Source organism: Phaenicophaeus curvirostris, chromosome 6 (assembly GCF_032191515.1).
Source record: "Phaenicophaeus curvirostris isolate KB17595 chromosome 6, BPBGC_Pcur_1.0, whole genome shotgun sequence".
Classification (NCBI taxonomy): Eukaryota; Metazoa; Chordata; class Aves; order Cuculiformes; family Cuculidae; genus Phaenicophaeus; species Phaenicophaeus curvirostris.
The window spans coordinates 51,596,529-51,614,281 of record NC_091397.1 but is presented as its reverse complement, the minus strand read 5'-3'; the positions used below and the strand labels follow the sequence as shown (position 1 = coordinate 51,614,281).

Genomic DNA, 17,753 nt, shown 5'->3' with positions numbered 1-17,753 from the left:
AGTATACAGACAAGTACACAGACTATAGAATATACACACATCAGAAAAAAAAAACATAGGAAAACATGAGACAAAAAGCATCCAATATAAGATGTCCTCTTTGGTTTTATCATTTAGTTCCATTTCCTTTGATGATCCCTCTGTTCACTCCATTTGTTACACTAAGAACTGTCAATCACATGTTTGTGCAGTAGCTTTTAAAAGCAGAGAGTTAATAGCTCCACATTCTTCAATCATTGGGTTTTTTATAGCCAGCGGCTAATCTATTTAAATGCACTGCTATCTCAATTTATCCCTTAAATTAAAACCGGACAGCCAACATAACTGTGTTGCTTTAATTTACAATAACAATTTTTTTTTTTAATGAATCAGGTGCCATCTTCGCCTTTAAGCAGAAAATTAAAAAAGTAAAATTTAATTTCTTTTCTTTGGGGTTCTTTGGGGTTTTTTTTTGTTTTTTATTTTAATAGGAAGACTGATGCACTTTCCATACTGATTTCTGAAAAAGAAAGTATTTTCCAATAATTATTTTTACAGTTAAAAAATCACAATGTTAAAAACTACTACTATGATATGATTAAAACTCATCGCCTGTATATTGTACTTTTAAACTTATTTTTCTTAATAAGCTCACTAATACAGTGACTAAGAATATTCAGGTACTTTGAAATGTCCCTCTGTTAGTGGTGGATCTTTAATGAGATAATTGATAGGTTAAGTCTTAACACTAAGCTGCAAGTAATAAATGATATGTAGCAATGTTGATCTCATAAGTAACACTGACTGAGAGGCACAGCTGCCTGCATGCTCCAAGCATGCTTAGTAAATGTTTTTGCAAGTTCCATTCTGCTTCCTACATTTGTATTGGCCCAATTTTGCTAGCTAGCTGCTGTAAGATAAAGACCACTACATGGTACAGAGTCAAGGGCCAAACCTCTGTTTTCTCTGGTCATGGAAAGTCCAGAATCTGGGAGTCCACACCCTACGTTCATCCCAGCAAACTCAGTCATTTTGTTCTCTATATGATTCCCCAATGGGAACCCAGTGCCTTACTATATCATACTTCCTATCATGTCAAGACTTGGAAACTATTAATATAATCCTCACAATAATAATGACTATCAACAGTTTCAAGAATGGGGGGTGTTGCTAATCAGATTCCACTGTTTTCAGACTTTTTGATTTAATAAGCCATTTCCTCATGTCTGTTCTCAGATTTTCACTCCATCGACTCTCAGATGTTGCCTCAACAGAACGGTGAGGAGGGGCATGAGGGAGCATCTCTAAGTCCTTTGCTGTTCAGGCCCCGGCACAAAGGCCAAACCTTTAGGGATGCTCTAAAATTCTGCAAGCTATAGGTATAGTGCCATACATACCTATGTATGTATGGCACATAAATGTCACCTTCCAGTTGGAGATTTGCGGAGTTAGTGTGTGAAAAAGCTGTGGAGACTTTTGCCATCATTGGAGATATTTCAAAAGAAAAAAAGTGAAACTGTATGAGATAGATCTACTGCCTTTACACCTTACAAGGCTTCTACCCTACCTCTGCATGGGTGACTCTTTGGAGATCTGAGACCTCGGGTGCGTTCCTGTCTAATTTTAGTGCCTGTGAGACCCCAGCTCCCTCCATCCTTGTATTTATGTGATGGAAAGAGTCCCTTAATCTGTGAAAATGTGGTGTGAAATGCTGCCAAAGTAATAAATAGGCCATTAAGTACTCATTATAATGACTAGATTTGCTTCTTTGAGTTACTATTGGTGGTTCTATAGCAAGAGTATCATTTTTTGAGGAAAGCCAACTAACAGACAAAAAGGATAAAAGATCCCTGCCACTAGTCATTTATTGAAATATCACATGTTTCTTTATTAATTCCTTTTTGCTGTACGAGATGAGTCTTCCGTGCAGAGAGTTTCATCACTAGCTTGCAGCAACTTTAATTCTCAGTACTATACTATGATTGAGTTTATGTTAGTTTTAGATAAAATTCTGTCTCTGTCATTTTGACAGAAAAAGTCTAATACAGCTAGTCAAAAAATGATTAACCAAGTGGAAAATTTAGATGGTTTTATATTTGTGGGAAAAGCAAAATCTATGCAAGCAGAAGTATGAGTGCTTACTCTTCAGTTTGTGACACAGAAAAGACAGCTGCGTGACAGCATTTCAGGTCTTCCAGTAACAGATTGGACACAACACAAGAAGAGCATTTGGCATGACAAATGAGTAAATTCAGTGCAATTATATATGATCAATTATATATGTGTTTAAATTTATGCAGAAATTATTTAAATTGAGGAGGTTCTTAGGCCTTAAAATTAAACACATTTCCATGTTATGATATGTGGTTCATTGGTTTTATATCTACCAGTGCTCTGTAACTTAGTAAAAATGTTCAGAGTTCAGTTACAAGAGATAACTGTCAGGACACAATTATTATTGTAACAATCCTTTTGAAATCATTATTTGGTTGTGAAGTGGTATAGCATAGGCACCCATGTAAAGATGAAGGCTCCAATGTGAAGGTCATAGCACATATAAAATAATTCTATATATTTTAATAATTTATTACCACAACACCTTGAAAGGTCAGTCACGAAACGGAATCCCTTTATCTTAAGTGCAACAGAACAATGATCGGTTCAAATAAGCTGATGAGAGAAAAGTAAAGGAAACTTTGGGAAATTAGTTACCACTGAAAGAGAGACTTTTTTTTGTATTTTAATAGTTACATGATTGTATTAATATAAACATGTCAATTCCTTCAAATATTTTGCAGCCTTCTGTACCAGACTTACAGATATTCTTTTGCTTAAGGCCACAAACATAACTAATTTCATTGACTTATTGTAGATGACATGAGATGTGTGGATACAAGAAATGCAAGAAAAGAAGACCATGTAATTGTCTGTGAGCTCTAATTCCAGACCTCATTCCTGACAGCAATGAACTTCGAAATCTTTTTAAAAAGTGTTATGTTTTTGTTGATTTTCTTTTTACCCCTGCTGTGTAGACGAGGAAAAACTGTAAGGGTTCTTGAGAAAAAAAAGAGATGAAATAGTGGTCAATAAATGCTGTATGAAGAAGCTCGTGGAAGAATTACTTATGCACTATCAAAACTGTCGTAGCCAAAAAAAAAAAGGAAGATATTTGTAGATTTATCATTTTCCTTTTACAGGTTTCACACCAACTTAATTTCTGGATTAAAATCAATGAATTATTAAGTTTTCAAGAATAGATCTAAAATACTCTAAGTTACAGAATTTGTCAGTCAGGCTGGATCTAACTTCTATTGAATGCACACATACAAAATTAAGATTTTAGATTACTAGTTTTGGTAACAGAAACAGAAAGGCTTAGCTTCAGGATATTCTGGATACACAAAAATGAGTTTAAAGTATTGATCGAGCTGTGCTTTTAAACTTTCTTTTTGGAGAGTTTATAAGTTTGCTCTGGGAGGGCTGTGAGAAGATATGTGAGCATGATGTAATTTTTCTAACTGCTGTGTGTATCCTAGGTAGTTAGCAGGCATTAATCCTAATGTCTTTTTAATGAGGGAGGGGTGGGGGTTGGGGAAGCTTTCTGTTAATGAAAATTATGCCTGTTTAATCTGCAAAATATTAAATTAAAAATATTTGGCATTCTACTCTGCATATTGTTTGCTAACTGTATTAAACAGCTGGAACATGAGCCAAGTACATTCCACACAGATATGGGTCAGAGTATGCTTTGGAGGGGATAAGGTCAATCACTCGCTTTGTGCATTGCTGCATCTCCTCTTGGGCCAGAGCCTATATATTTCATAAACTCATGTACATTTAGGGTGCTGAGTAGATTAGGTGCTGCTTTTGCCACTTACACTTAAAAGGCAATGATATTTTAGGTAAGGAATTTAAGATGTACGTCAGAAGTTTTAATATAAGCTTTTTTGGACTCCAGCTTAGCATGGAGTAGTAAAATGTGCCCAGGCCCCTGAACACAGGTTTAAATCCAAAGAACATATCTGAGCCTCCACTCATTCCTCTGCTTCCTTGTTCTTCAAAATGTCTGCTATGCATTGTTACCTCTTCCAGTGTTAATTATTAATCTGGTTTCATTTCATACAGAGTTGAGTTAGCCCTACTGTTTGCATGAAAACAAGACAAAATGAAAGATCTTGCAATATTTCAAGTTTCATAGAATCACCAGGTTGGAAGTTTGGTTTAAATCAGGAATAGTAAATATGGATGTACACAGCAAAAGTAAACACTTTTTCTTTAACCTCTTCCTTTGCTATTCTCTGCTGTCATAAGATTTAGTCCAAAGATAGTATGCAGCTACGTAACTGAATGAATACTGTGCAAAAATTCATAGATCTTTAGGAGAGAGTTTCCTTTCAGCTGAACGAGAGAACTGTGTGATAGAAGTCAACTACTAACAAGCTTTTTTTCTCTCCCTGTTCTCCTAGGTTTCCCTTGTCCACCTCCTAAAAACAGTGCGGTTGCTACGTCTTTTGCGTCTCCTTCAGAAGCTGGATCGTTACTCCCAGCATAGCACAATTGTTCTCACGCTTCTCATGTCCATGTTTGCCTTGCTTGCTCACTGGATGGCCTGCATTTGGTATGTCATAGGGAAAAGGGAGATGGAACAGAATAACCCTCTTACCTGGGACATAGGTAAGTTCTTTTTTCCACCATATACACAGATATATGCACACTTGTGTATATATGCGTGTATACATATGTAAATATCTAAAGCAACATGTATAAATCTCTCAGTATTTCCTTTTTTGTTTAATCGTACATGATTATTTAAAGCTGTTTGTAGAGAAAAGGAAGAGATTGGTGCTCTTAATTTCAGGTCAAACTGAAAAAGAGTCTTAAAACAAAAAGAAAATCAGAAAAGTAGAGAATAGTGAGATTTTTTCAAAGTGATTCAATGTTTAGAAAAATGGTGATCTGGACAGGAAAACGCTAGATAGACTCTGTAGAAGAGTAGATGAGAAAATTCATCCTGGTTTTCCAAATTAGGCAAATTCTTCGACAGAGGTATTCCAACAAGTGTGTTAATTGTTCCTTACTGTACTTTGAAACAGATAGGCTCTGAAGTGCCTTCAAGTTAAAAACTCCCTTCAGAAATATTGTTTAACTGGTTTGTAGGCTTTGCTGTCTTGCACAGTAGACAAGGTGTTTATCAGTGGAGAGATGGTTTTGGAACACTTAGTTTTGTTCTGGTGATTAGCATCTACCCCAGCCTTCCTTCTGATTTCATTGAGTGTTCTAGATTGCTTCTTAAGATTTTAGGATTTTCATTTGTTCTTTCAGGTTTATTTTTATTTCTAAGGGTTTTATCTATGTACGATGGTACAATGGAAAACCAATATGCTTTATTTAGGAGCCTGGCATCATCATGTACTTGTGCACTGTTGAAGGTGTGATACTCGCTGGTGCAACAGCTGATACTCCATATCTTCCCATATAGGTCCTTCTGGCTTTACTGTAGTGTCACATTTCTTTCACTGTCTTTCTCAGACACCATATCAATATCAAGCATCCTTTTTTATCCCTTTTCTTTCTAATTCCTTGTGTTCTATCTTTTTAATTCTACTTATATTTACTTTTTGCCTAAATCTATTATGTGCTCATTGAAGCAGAGGATGAAACAAGGCCAGTGATAAAACAAATTGGAAGAGGGAAGCCCTGCTAGTTTTATTTCTGATGTTAGATACTAAAGAGACAATTAAAAAAGCATATGAATATTTCAGAATATGTAAGTTAGGGATCTGTGAGAGGAAAAGAATGCACATCTCTTCATGAACAAAGATTATCTAATGATCATACAGAGTTTCCCAACAGAAAAAGTATTTGGTGGAGGGAATGATGCAAACGTTTGTGACCAAAGGCCGGTGACGTGCATCCAAACTGCAGCATGCCTTATTCCTATGACCTTCAATTTCTTTCTTCTCTCTTAACTTCATTACTGTCTATCTAAATATCATCTAATAATGATAAGTCTGAAGGAAAATGACAAGTACGTTAAAGATGCCTGACCTCATATGAGGTGAGTATGCTGGGTTAGGAAGAGAAATGAAGTCCAATAAATACCTCTCTCTTGTCTGTCCATAGCTTACTGAAAGCTTTGTGGAGTCTTTTATTCTTCTAGTTGTTTGTTCATTTCTGTTTCCCTTTGTAAATCAGGTCTGTGACCTGCTGCTGAACTCCTCATAGAGTGCAAACTTCTCAAAGAAAAGACTGCAGCTGTAGGGGAGAATACACAGAGAAAGCCCACTGTGCACAAATTGATCAAATTCTGCCAATAGAAAACCAAATCCAGATAACAACTATAACAACAATAATAATTATAATAATTATAATAATAAAGGGGAAAAGAAAATCAGTTCTCTGGCAGGAAGTAGCCATGAAGTCACATTGTCATCTTATGTAGGGCACGAAGGATGGCTGATTTCAAAGCATTCGTTACAGTCTCAATGATGAGGATCGGCTCCATCCTTGCTCCCCAGATGGGGCTCTGATTGTGCTTCCTATACAGCCTATCCCTCTCCTTTTTCCCTGAGTGGTGGCTGCATGCAGAACATTCTCCTCATATCCCCTAGGGCTTGTGCCATTTATTTCTATGAAAACATTAACTTTCACCCCTCAGTTTTGTTCTATCTTGGGCAACGGCAATAATAAGCAAATATTTCAGCAACCTCATTAGAACCAATCCCAGTTTAACTGGAACGGTCATTTCACAGAGGTCTCATTGGTGTCTTTGTGAAGAGTGGTGTATCTGGGTTATCACACACTAATCATCTTCCAGCAGGGTTCCTAGGCAGAAACTTCCTTAACAACCTCTCACCACTGGCTTGTCCCAGTGTGAGACTCAGTGACCTTCCCTGGGCAGCAGAAGGCAACACACCTCTCTACTGAATAGAACAAGGCACTTCTTGGCAGAGTGTACTTTAGCCTCCTACTTGGCAGAAGGGCTTTGTTGTTGAGCTTTCAGTATGATTTCATTTTATTTTTGTTTCCAAAATTGTGTTTTGCATTTTTGTCTGGAAAGCCGTTCTACAACCTCCATGCATAGTCTCTAAAATATTTAGATGTTATAAATGTATAATAAATATATTGCAATGACTTCCAAGAAGCTTCTGTAGATATTAGTTCAGTATCTGTCAGAATGGTTATTTCTAAAATTCTCTCTAGCACCAAGTTAAATATTTTATGGCTTGGGGAGGTGCAGGGAAGGAGGTTGTTTGGGGCTTTTTTGGGGAAACAGTTTTAAAATATTGAAGTATTAGAAGTTGCTTTTACAAAAAAAAAAACCAAAAAACAACAAACAATCAAACAAGAAAACTCCAAATACATAGCATGAAGCCCACTTCAGCACTGATAAAACTTCTGTTTAAGCTTATGTGTCACATATATAAGCAGAAAAAGAAGATGATGCAATTTCTTCAGTCAGTGCAAATCCTGTTGCTCCTCACATGCAGACTACTTGCTAGTGAAACACAAGAAGGTCTTGGCCCTCTGTGTGCTACAATTTTTGCCACTCTGGTAATAGACATCTGATTATATTTATCTAGCCTTTCTTTTTACCTCAAGAAAACTTCAAATGACCAGTCTTGCAACATCCATGTAGGCTACATATCGAGGGGAGAATTATAGGTGTTGATTTCAGGCATGAGTGGCTAAGCAAAGTAAAGTGAGATCTGGTGAAATAATCAGTCACGAACAAATAACCACACAGGGGAAATCTTGCTTTGGAGTATAATAAATGTGTTATTGTAAGTCACTGAGAATATTCTTGTCCTCCTCTGTGAAGGCCTCACCTGGAGATTTTTGTGCAGTTTCAGAACACATGTAAAAAAGATTTCTTACTGCAGGAAAAGCAGTAGAGAATGATCCTTATTCTTGTATATATAGTTTTTATGTTTAAACTTTTCATTTTTTTACATTAATATCAAAACTAGTGACGCAAATTTCCATCAATAGAACATATGCAAAGTTCATTAAAGGTGCTAAGGGGCTTTTGAACAGAAAGTGTTAAAAAAATACAACACAAAAATAGAATTCCTATCCTTTTTTTATTACAGGGAATTTAAACTAGACATAAGGAGGAATTTCTTCACAATAAGGGTGGTGAGGCACTGGAACAAGTTGCCCAGGGAAGTTACGGATGCCCCATCCCTGGAGGTTTTCAAGGCCAGGTTGGATGGGTCCTTGGGCAGCCTGATCTAGTGGGACATACCCTGGCCCATCGCAGGGGGGTTAGAATTAGATGAATTTTAAGGTCCCTTCCAACCGAAACTATTCTATGATTCCATGAATACATCTCCCCCTTGGAAAGTGTGCTTTTTATTCTTCAGTGTTTTGGATGGAGTCTGCCTAAGAACTAGTAGCGTGGGTATGTGTGGTGCAATGCAGACAACTGAAATACAGAGATGGGTTTATGAAAGGAAAAACTTGCCAAGAATGAAAAGATTTCTTCGCTTTTTATGTTTACTTCTACTGGGGGGGGAGGCAAGGAGGGGAGGTGAGGGAGAGTCAGAGTGAGAAAAAAGCCTTTAGCAACTTCCTTACTCCTCTTAGTGCTTCCTCAGAAAACCTGCAACGTAGACTTAAAAGGCAATCTTCTGCGAACACTTAAAGCAAATGCTTTAAAACTGTAGTAGTGTTAAAATAATGTTTTGGACCTCACTGTGCTATCAGATACACACCATAGCCCAGATCTCACAACACTGACTTCAGCGGGAGTAACATTTGCCTCTGTGCATCTATTTCTCTGGCTAATTTATACAAATGAGGTGCTTAATTTGCATTTGGATTGGGCCAATGGGAGTGATAAAATCCTCCCTATGAAAATGCCCAGAACCAAAAACTGTATTTGCTTTGTTCTTGCTTGGCCTAATTGTAAGCCTTTATTTCATTATTTTTGTCTGTCTTCAGACAATGTTCTCATTGCAAATAATTTTAAAACATTGTTACTTTCACAAATTTAGCTGTGTGACTGCAAAATGAGAATGATGTTGTGCCTGGAAATAGTATTCATGAACTGTCATGTCACAGTGGCATTGGGGTATTAGAGAGAAATATAATGTTACAGTATGGATCTCTTGCTTAGCTCTAGTATCAATATTTTAACCAACTACATAAGGTATTTGGAAGACTTGCAATATGGGCACTGTTTTCAGATGCTAGAAACCTATACCTCAACAATTCCTCCCATTTCAGAAAATAGTTGTTCCATCCATGTGCAACAACTTGACTCTAAGATCTGATAAAAACATGTCTCATGGACTGGTCATTACTAGCTCCTTGTCCTGCTTTTCCCTTCTAGTTTCACAGATCCCTCTCTGTTACATTCCACTTTGTTCGCCTCACTTGTTTTCATTGGTGAAATATATTTCCCTGAGGCATTACAAGATTTTCAGCAACCTGTAAAAATGAGATTAATTTCCGTTAGCTGACATGGAGTATTGGCTAGACTGTGTTGAGGTCCCTGGCTGATCCTATCACCCTATTGCTTCATTGACATTGGCTCTCTTTTCTTTAGGTTTAACTTGTATCAGATTTAGGCATAAAGTCTTTGTTTGCTGTCTGCTGGTTTGGATTAGTATATACTGAGCTGGTCCCCTTCAAGTTCTTACCAAATATGAGAAACGACTTTTTGATGTATATCTATAGAAAACATAATATTGCAGATGTTTCCTGTTGTTAAAGGCATTCGTTCTGTGACAGCCATGTGAGTTGTTGAAACTCAGTTGTCCTGAGTGTAGCGAAGAAGTTAGGAGAAGGCCGAGAGTCAGGGTGCAGGTAGCTTAGGTAGGGAAAGCTGTCAGGTTTAATTGGTGCAAATGTCTTGAAAAAAAATTCCTTCCACAAGAAATTCAGCTACAACCTTTTATTTGTCTACCTACAGTAACACAACATTCTGAATATAGAGGAGTTGTTATCAAAGCAAAATATAAAATAAAATAAATAAATAGCCTGTGTTTCTGTAGAAAAGTTTATGTATTTACTTTGGGAGAAGGACTAAAATCAGGTCTGTAAAGCATGTTATTCAGCTATTTAAATCTTTATTCCAACAAATTGCCTCCACTCTCACCTATGGTTTTTATTATTTTCTATCAGTTTTCTAATTTCCAGAACTTCAGAGAATAAGAACTCAATCATGACTGAAATACTGTACCTTCATATACTCTGCAATGTAAAACTTCACCCTCACACTTTGTTTTATCACATTCTTGCAGTCAGAGCCTTTAAAGGGAGTTGCATGCCTGACTCACTGTAAAACAGTCACACTCTGAATTAGCTCTAGGGGTGATGGGTAGTGGATTTAGGTGCAGAATAAGGTGCAGAGCACTTGAGTGGAACCGACAGGAAATGCTGACAATAGGGTTGTCTCATTGATACATTGATTTATGTTAAAACTCAGACTACCCTCTTTTCAGAAGGCAAACTATTTTTAGGCACACTTATCTTCTCGTTCTTCCTCAAATAATGTATTTTAGTGATCTAATACAAGTTTCTGGTGTCATAGGACCCAGCATAATCACAGAGTAAGTAACAGTAGAAATAATATTTGAAAAATCATTGTCGTTACTCCCATTCTTGATCAATATAATACATAATTTATATACATAATATGTAGTTAATTCTTAACTCTTAGTGTTTCTATTATATTAAGCCTCATAATGTACTCTAGAAACAGGTAAATATTCATGCAGTTTAATGACTTAAATAGATATGACTTAAATAGATAGTGAATTAAATATTTAATGACTTAAATATCTATGGCTAGATATGATGAAAGAGTTGGTATAAAGTTCATTTAGAGGCTTGGTTTTCCTTTTTCTTTTTTATAAATGATTTTTCTTAACTATCTGTGATCCCAGATCATTCCACCTCTATCTCTACACACTGTTTCCCTCTGTTAGGGAAAAAAAAATTGGTTTTGAAAGTGATATAAGCAGTTTTTAACAAATCCAAGCATTGAAGAAAAAAAACAGAACTGAAAGAAGTATAAAAAAAATTATATTTTAAAAATGTGTAGTTGTCAATTTACTTTTGACCACTCTGAGATTCTTATTTTCAGCATATTCTTTGCAACATTCTCAATTAAGCACTTTTCAAAAATTATGAAAACTGAGATTTTGTGTGATCACATCTCCAGGTACTGGGGCTGTCAGGTAAACCAGCTAAGAGAATGTGTTGGGTAAAACTATAATGCTAAGGAATGATCATGTTTTGGACCCAGGTGACATAAGCATTTGGTGCATGCAGGTACGTGTACCTACTGCTGTATTCCAGACATACCTGTTGGAGTTTGAATCTAGACCTGTGACAAAACAACTTCTATTAATTTCAACAAATGTTTAGCTTACTAAGACCTAGTAATAATGAACTGCAACTGGATTCTTGGAAAATACTGCAGCTGGCACCTGCTCCCATGCTGCCAGGCAGGTGCCAAAGTTCAACTCAGGTCCCCAGCACTCCCTGGTCTGTTTTGGTCACATCTGTTGAAGATGGGAACAGCAGTTTAGTTTGGTTTCTTGCACTTATAGAACTAAGGAGATCCTCTTCAGAAAGAGTGCGTGCAAATTTCCAAGGCTGTTAGGAAAGAAAACTATATTCTGCATATTCATATAGTTTCACAGTTCCAAACATACACATTTATCACGTTACAATTGGCATGTGTAGATTTAGGAATCCTAGCTGGGAAGGAAAGTACTTCATGATGACTTAATTGCACTGGACATCATTCACTAGCGATGATCAATTTTCTTTTAAATCTGTCATCTCTGTACCTGAACATTTGATTTTAACCTCTCTTTCAGTTTTCTTTATTATGGTTTTGATTATTGGTTTTCTTCATTTTCATTAGTAATTGCAGAACCTGTAACTTTAGAATAATGGTCCTTTCTGGCTTTTAAGAGGCAACCTAAAGAAAATTAATTTAAAGAGTATAGTTGTGTCATGCATGAGTGCTGACATCTTCAATTTAGTAAAATAAATTATAATTCTCTGTTGTCCTGGGGTATCTGTAATGAAGGTCCCTTGTTATACGGAATACACATGACTCTTGAGCTATTTTCTATGTCGAGGTGAAAATTCACTTCTAATTAATATATGAAAGAAATGGTTGATGATTATCACTCTGTGAAGTACTTGGGACCATCAGTATCTAGGAAACTGAGCCAACTACTTCGGGTTATTTCCTGTAGCACTTAATTGAAATAATTAGCCCCTGGACTATCGTACACAAATAATAAACAGGAATGAACTAGACAACAAAAGCAAGATGATTACTTTAAATCTGTGAGACTTTTCAAAGCACTCATCTCACAAATAATTACAAACAGCACTTACTACATTGTATATCCTTTGAAAAACATGAGGATGTACCACAGAACTGAAGAATTTCACAGTGATGAAGTATTCTAAGGGAGTTGAAACAGAATCTTTAAACCCCAGGAAAATATTTTACACTAGTAGGCTTTCAAATATTTTCAGTGGTTTTTGAAACCTTCTCATTTTTACTCTTTAGTAAAAGTAGCGCTTTTATCGTACGCACAGTGTGTCCATTTTCCATGAATTAATGTTTGAGGTTCACTTTTTCTATACTTGTAAGAATGAAAATAGATAAATTCATTAAATCATGAAGAAATTATAGTGAATAAATGTACTTATTCATTTTAAAACCACAAAATATTTCTTTAAAGCCTGCTGGACACCTCACCTGAATGGTTAAAATACTTTTGGTGTAAAATACTATGTACAAGGCCAAATTTGGAGATGCTTATAGTGTAAAGTATTTACGAAATATAACTTTTTTTAATAAGATTGGGTTACACTTTTGAGTTAGTTTAATTAGTGACTGAATGTGCATCTACCTTTTTAAAAGGAAATTCTATTTATGGATTATCATAGTTATACACATTTTTTAGTACAATGTAAGAAAAGGCACATAATTTTTCACTGATTTGTCGGTATGTTAGAATAGACACAGAAAAATGTAACTGTTACAAGGAGGGGTTTATGTGCACAGTTGTAGTCACCTACAGCTGCTGGAATATGCACGCAGGAGACCTGCCTGCACATGGTGAAGACCAACACATACAAATGAAGAACTTGTAAAGGCTTCCCTGGAAACCTGGCCATGCTTTTCTCCCTGTGTTATAAGTAAAACATAGTTCCTAGGAAAGATTTTCTTTATAACACTCCTCATTTCAAACCTGTGTATACAAGACCCTGTCAGGACTAAAAATAAAAATTTACTTTTTAAAATATCCATAGAATTTAATTGATTGAAGTCCATTGGTTTTGAATTTGAAAACCCAAACTACTATTTCTGTGATGGAGCTGTGCCAAATCATAGCATTTTTTGTTGAACTGAACTGAAACGCTTCCCTTGTGTTTAGTTTAATATTAATTTGTATTTTGATTGCTTTGAGCCTTATAAGATTTTATTCTGTCATTCTTCCCTGCTGTTCTTTTCTACAGGCTCTGTTCCTTGATTAAACTGTATTTTCCTTTACTCATCATATTGTGCCTTCTAACTGAAGCATTTTAGCTGTCATAAAATACCCCGGGACAGAGAAACCCTGTTGGATTTTCAGCCCAGAAAAAAATAGGGATGAAAGTACCTTAATAAATGGAATATGAGGGTTTTATGTAGTTATTAATACATTTCCAAGGTTTTGAATCTAGAACAAAAAAGTTGACAATTTTGAAGTGAAAAGCAAAAATCTATTGTGTTGATGAAACTTCTGAGATATGACAAAGTTGAAAGTGTCCTACTGAGTCGAACTGCAGATTACCTACATACCGTTCATTAATTTCACAAGACAGGATTTATCTCATTGGAAAAGCTGTATCTGGACCAATTTCTGCAGCCATAATAGAATTTCTCAGTGCCACATATTGGAGGAAAAGCCTATTCAATGTACACCCCATGAGAGGGAATCGTCCCAAGAGATAAATTAAGTCTGTGACTTTTATATGTGGCTTCTGTAACAGAAATATCATAGAGTATAAATCATGAAAAACTGAAAATATTGTGCATAAAATCCCTGTTCAGTCATTAGAAATTGCATCAGATTCTTTAACTCTTAAGTGCTATACTTTGAGGTACAGAAATGCTGCCTGGAGACAACCTCTGGAGTTTCCGGCCAGCTAGCTAAAATGGGACTATCACCAGCACTAAACCAGGTGGTCAGAAACAGCTTGTTCCATCCAAGTTCTATGCCTTCATCTCTTTGAGTAGCTTTTTCTAGGGTTACGCTACCCTCCTTGGAGAGCTTTGTACCAGTTTGATGAAACTTTTGTGTCTATTACACTATCATATAATAGGATGCTTTGTTACGATTTCTCAGAAGGTACTACTGATTTCAAAGTTCGCAGCCTGGTTATTCAAATTACAATGTCTCATTCCATTTGAAACCTGCCAAGCTTTTTCTATATATTTTCAAACCTTTTCAGCAATTGCTTCAATATTTGATTGGACTGCCTTCTCAGCCACACCATGCACGTACATATCTTAGGGCGTTAGTATGCCATATTGTATTCCACAGGCATCTCAAAATGACTAAACCTGCATTTCTTTTCTTCTGTGCCTTGCATTTTTGATCCAGAAACCTCCTTTGTGTATATTCCTATTTGCTATTTATTTCTCCTTTTTCCTACCCTTTAAAAGAGCAGGTGCTTGATAAAATAAGGCTTTTCTAGCTACCAGAATAGAAAATCATTTCCATATAAAAATGAAGAAATTATTCAAGACTTTTCTTTCCAGACTTTCTTCATTTTCACAAACCTTGGAAAATATTCAGGCTTCTCTTGTACTTTCAGGTGACAGTGCTTAAAGTTTATCAGTAACCACTTTCAACAAAAAAAAAAAACACCACAAAAAAAACCACAAATGTGGAATTATGAGAGTATGTCATGACATTCTACATTCTATAAAGTTTTACACAAGCTAGATTGTGTAAAAATATTTATAACTAATTACTCTAAATCACTTTTCATTGCCAGATCCAAAATAGCTTTAGATAAAAATGCTAATGTCATGTACTTTTAAAAGACTATTTGGGTTATAGTTTCAAGGACTGGAAAATTAAGATAAGGCAAAATGTTAATACTCTTTATTGTATGGCTGCCTGACTGGGGCAGTGTTCTGGTCCAGAGAATCACACAGTGGTTAAAATGCAGATGAATAGATTTAGACTATATCGAGAAATCTATGGAGCAAGCCAGGAGAGGATCATAGTGAAGGTCAGCATAATTAGCTGCTATCTATGTAGCATGGATGTTATTAGTACAGAAGACAAGGAGGGATGGATGTCACATAGATTGCAACAGGCTATACTGACCCGAACTGAGCTCCATGCTGTTATGCCATCCCCTGTGTGATTATGCAGGTTAGGCAGGAGAAAACTATCATGGTGGTGTTGCAATTCTGCACTTAGTCTTTCATTTGTAATTAAAACTACTAAAGGACATCATAGTTTCTGTGCTGAGGTGTCTGTCTGTGGTTTACCGAGTTAGGAGGCTGCATTTGAACATGTAGAAGCTGCAGAATATTGTCTTGGTTGCTGGAGTGGTGGATATCGCAGGAGCCAGGAAAGCATCAATGGTCAGGGAACATCTCTTGTATTACTCAGTTTTAGGAAGAAAGGACTCTTACAGAGGAGTCCAGAAATAAATAACCCTACTCTTGCAGATCACTGGTGGTTGAACGGACAGTATGAAATATATGTAGCATATTTCACTACTTTTGTAAAAATACAGTCATTGATACCTTGCTGTTTCACATAAGTAATATTTTATTTTACCGAGATTTTAAGGCATTGATAAGTGCTGTGATTGCTTCCAGGAGAATCTGTTTGCAGATTCTGTAGCAGGACTATTAAGATACTGACTGCTAGGACCAAGAAATTGCCATGGAAAAAGTACTGAAAGACTTTAGCCTGAGTTTCTCTGATGATGGGACCTGAGCAGATGATAACACCGGGGCAAGGAAGAGATCAATTTACCTACTATGGTAGCAGTTAGGTAATTAGATTATGCCACACTGCATACATGCAGACCCAAAATTTTATTAGCATCCTTCTAACTTACTTTCTTCAAGGTCTTGTTTTCTGGGATGTTTTTATGTGTATTTTGACAATAAATGTTTTATTTTAATGTAATTACCAAAAGACAGGAATGTATTACCTGTTGTAGTTATACTCCTTTTGGGCATGATTTGGGCTCAAAACACATTAAATTGCAAAGCAGGTTTCTACCACTTTAGCTGACAGCATAAAAAAAATGTCATTACCATTAATGTTATTGCAACAGCACCTGGGACCCTAGTTATGGATCAAGACCTTCTTGTCTCTGTTGCTGAATTAACACAGGTTAAAAAGATTGTTCTTGTCCACAAGGTTATTGCACTCTAAACATAATATAAGAAAAGCTCTAACAGATGGGTACAGACTGATGGAGCACAGGGAAGAAAAGAGGGCATAGGTAGATGCACTCTTTGTGCTGAATGGACTAGAAGCACAGTTTCTAATTCCAAGCTCAGCTGCAAGGCATTTGAGAGCCTGGAAAAGGACCATAGCAACCAGTTTTCCTAGGGAGCAGTAACATTAAAATACTGACTCTTTGAAATGACAGTATGACCACCTTCTTAAAAGATGATTTACAAATTATTTATATGCTTCTAATAAAATGCTTGCAATTCTATTTCTTAAATTAGCTGTATGTTTAAACTTGTATGTTTTAGCTCTAATCTAAAAATTAAATTAACATTATATGATACTATGATAAAAGCAGTTATTTTACTTATATTACTAATTTACTTTAGTTTAAGAACTCTAAAAAGTTCTTGGGGTTTTGGGGGGGACATACAGGAATAATTAAAAGAAATAGAGTGCATTTGTGTTCACTAAAAATAAATTAATGACATTAGATTCTGTTTATAGCTTCTTCCTAGTAAAAAGAAAATGTTTAATTGAAATAAACAGCTGTATATAGTATTTTTTATGTACTGACTGTCACAATCATGGAAAGTTGATATTGAAAATACCCCTGTCTCATCCTTTCAGTGAAGTGGGGAAGAGAAAAAACTGCTGACTTGCAAAAGCAAGAAGGCTTTAAATCTCCCACATATCCAAATATAGCCACCTGACAAATTACTGCTGAGAAGAGCTGTACATGCTTACCCAAGAGGAGGAATCTCCAGTACATCTCTTTTCTATATTTACTTACTTCTTGTTAAATGAGACTGAAAGAATTTATGACCTAGTTTTGCAGGCATGCAGGTTCGCTTAACTATGTATAGTGGAGCTTCTGTGCAACAGTAAGTTGACCTGGACAGGCACACAGTCTCCTGGGTGGAAAACTGGTTGGCTGGCCGGGCCCAGAGAGTGGTGGGAAATGGTGTGAAATCCAGCTGGAGGCCAGTGACAAATGGGGTTCCCCAGGGCTCAGTGCTGGGTCCAGCCCTGTTCAATGCCTTTATCAATGACCTGGATGAAGGCATCGAGTGCACCCTTAGCAAGTTTGCAGATGACACTAAGCTGGGTGGAAGTGTCGATCTGCTGGAGGGTCGGGAGGCTCTGCAAAGGGATCTGAACAGGCTGGACCGCTGGGCTGAGTCCAATGGCAGGAGGTTTAACAAGGCCAAATGCCGGGTCCTGCTCTTGGGGCACAACAACCCTGTGCAGTGCTACATAGAAGTCTGTCTAGAAAGCTGCCTGGAGGAGAGGGACCTGGGGGTGTTGGTTGAC

At 36.5% G+C, this 17,753-nt stretch overlaps 1 protein-coding gene across 3 annotated transcripts in view; it reads left to right on the top strand.

Annotated features, from left to right (window-relative positions):
- The window catches only part of KCNH8 (potassium voltage-gated channel subfamily H member 8), a 170,668-nt gene that overhangs the window by 97,341 nt on the left and 55,574 nt on the right, over window positions 1-17,753 (top strand). For 2 of the 3 annotated variants that reach the window (XM_069860165.1, XM_069860167.1), the window contains exons 7-8: window positions 1,216-1,257; window positions 4,446-4,653. In XM_069860165.1, coding sequence (XP_069716266.1) covers window positions 1,216-1,257; window positions 4,446-4,653 — 250 coding nt within the window. The remainder of the gene's footprint in view (window positions 1-1,215; window positions 1,258-4,445; window positions 4,654-17,753) is intronic. The other variant, XM_069860166.1, reaches the window with a different exon arrangement.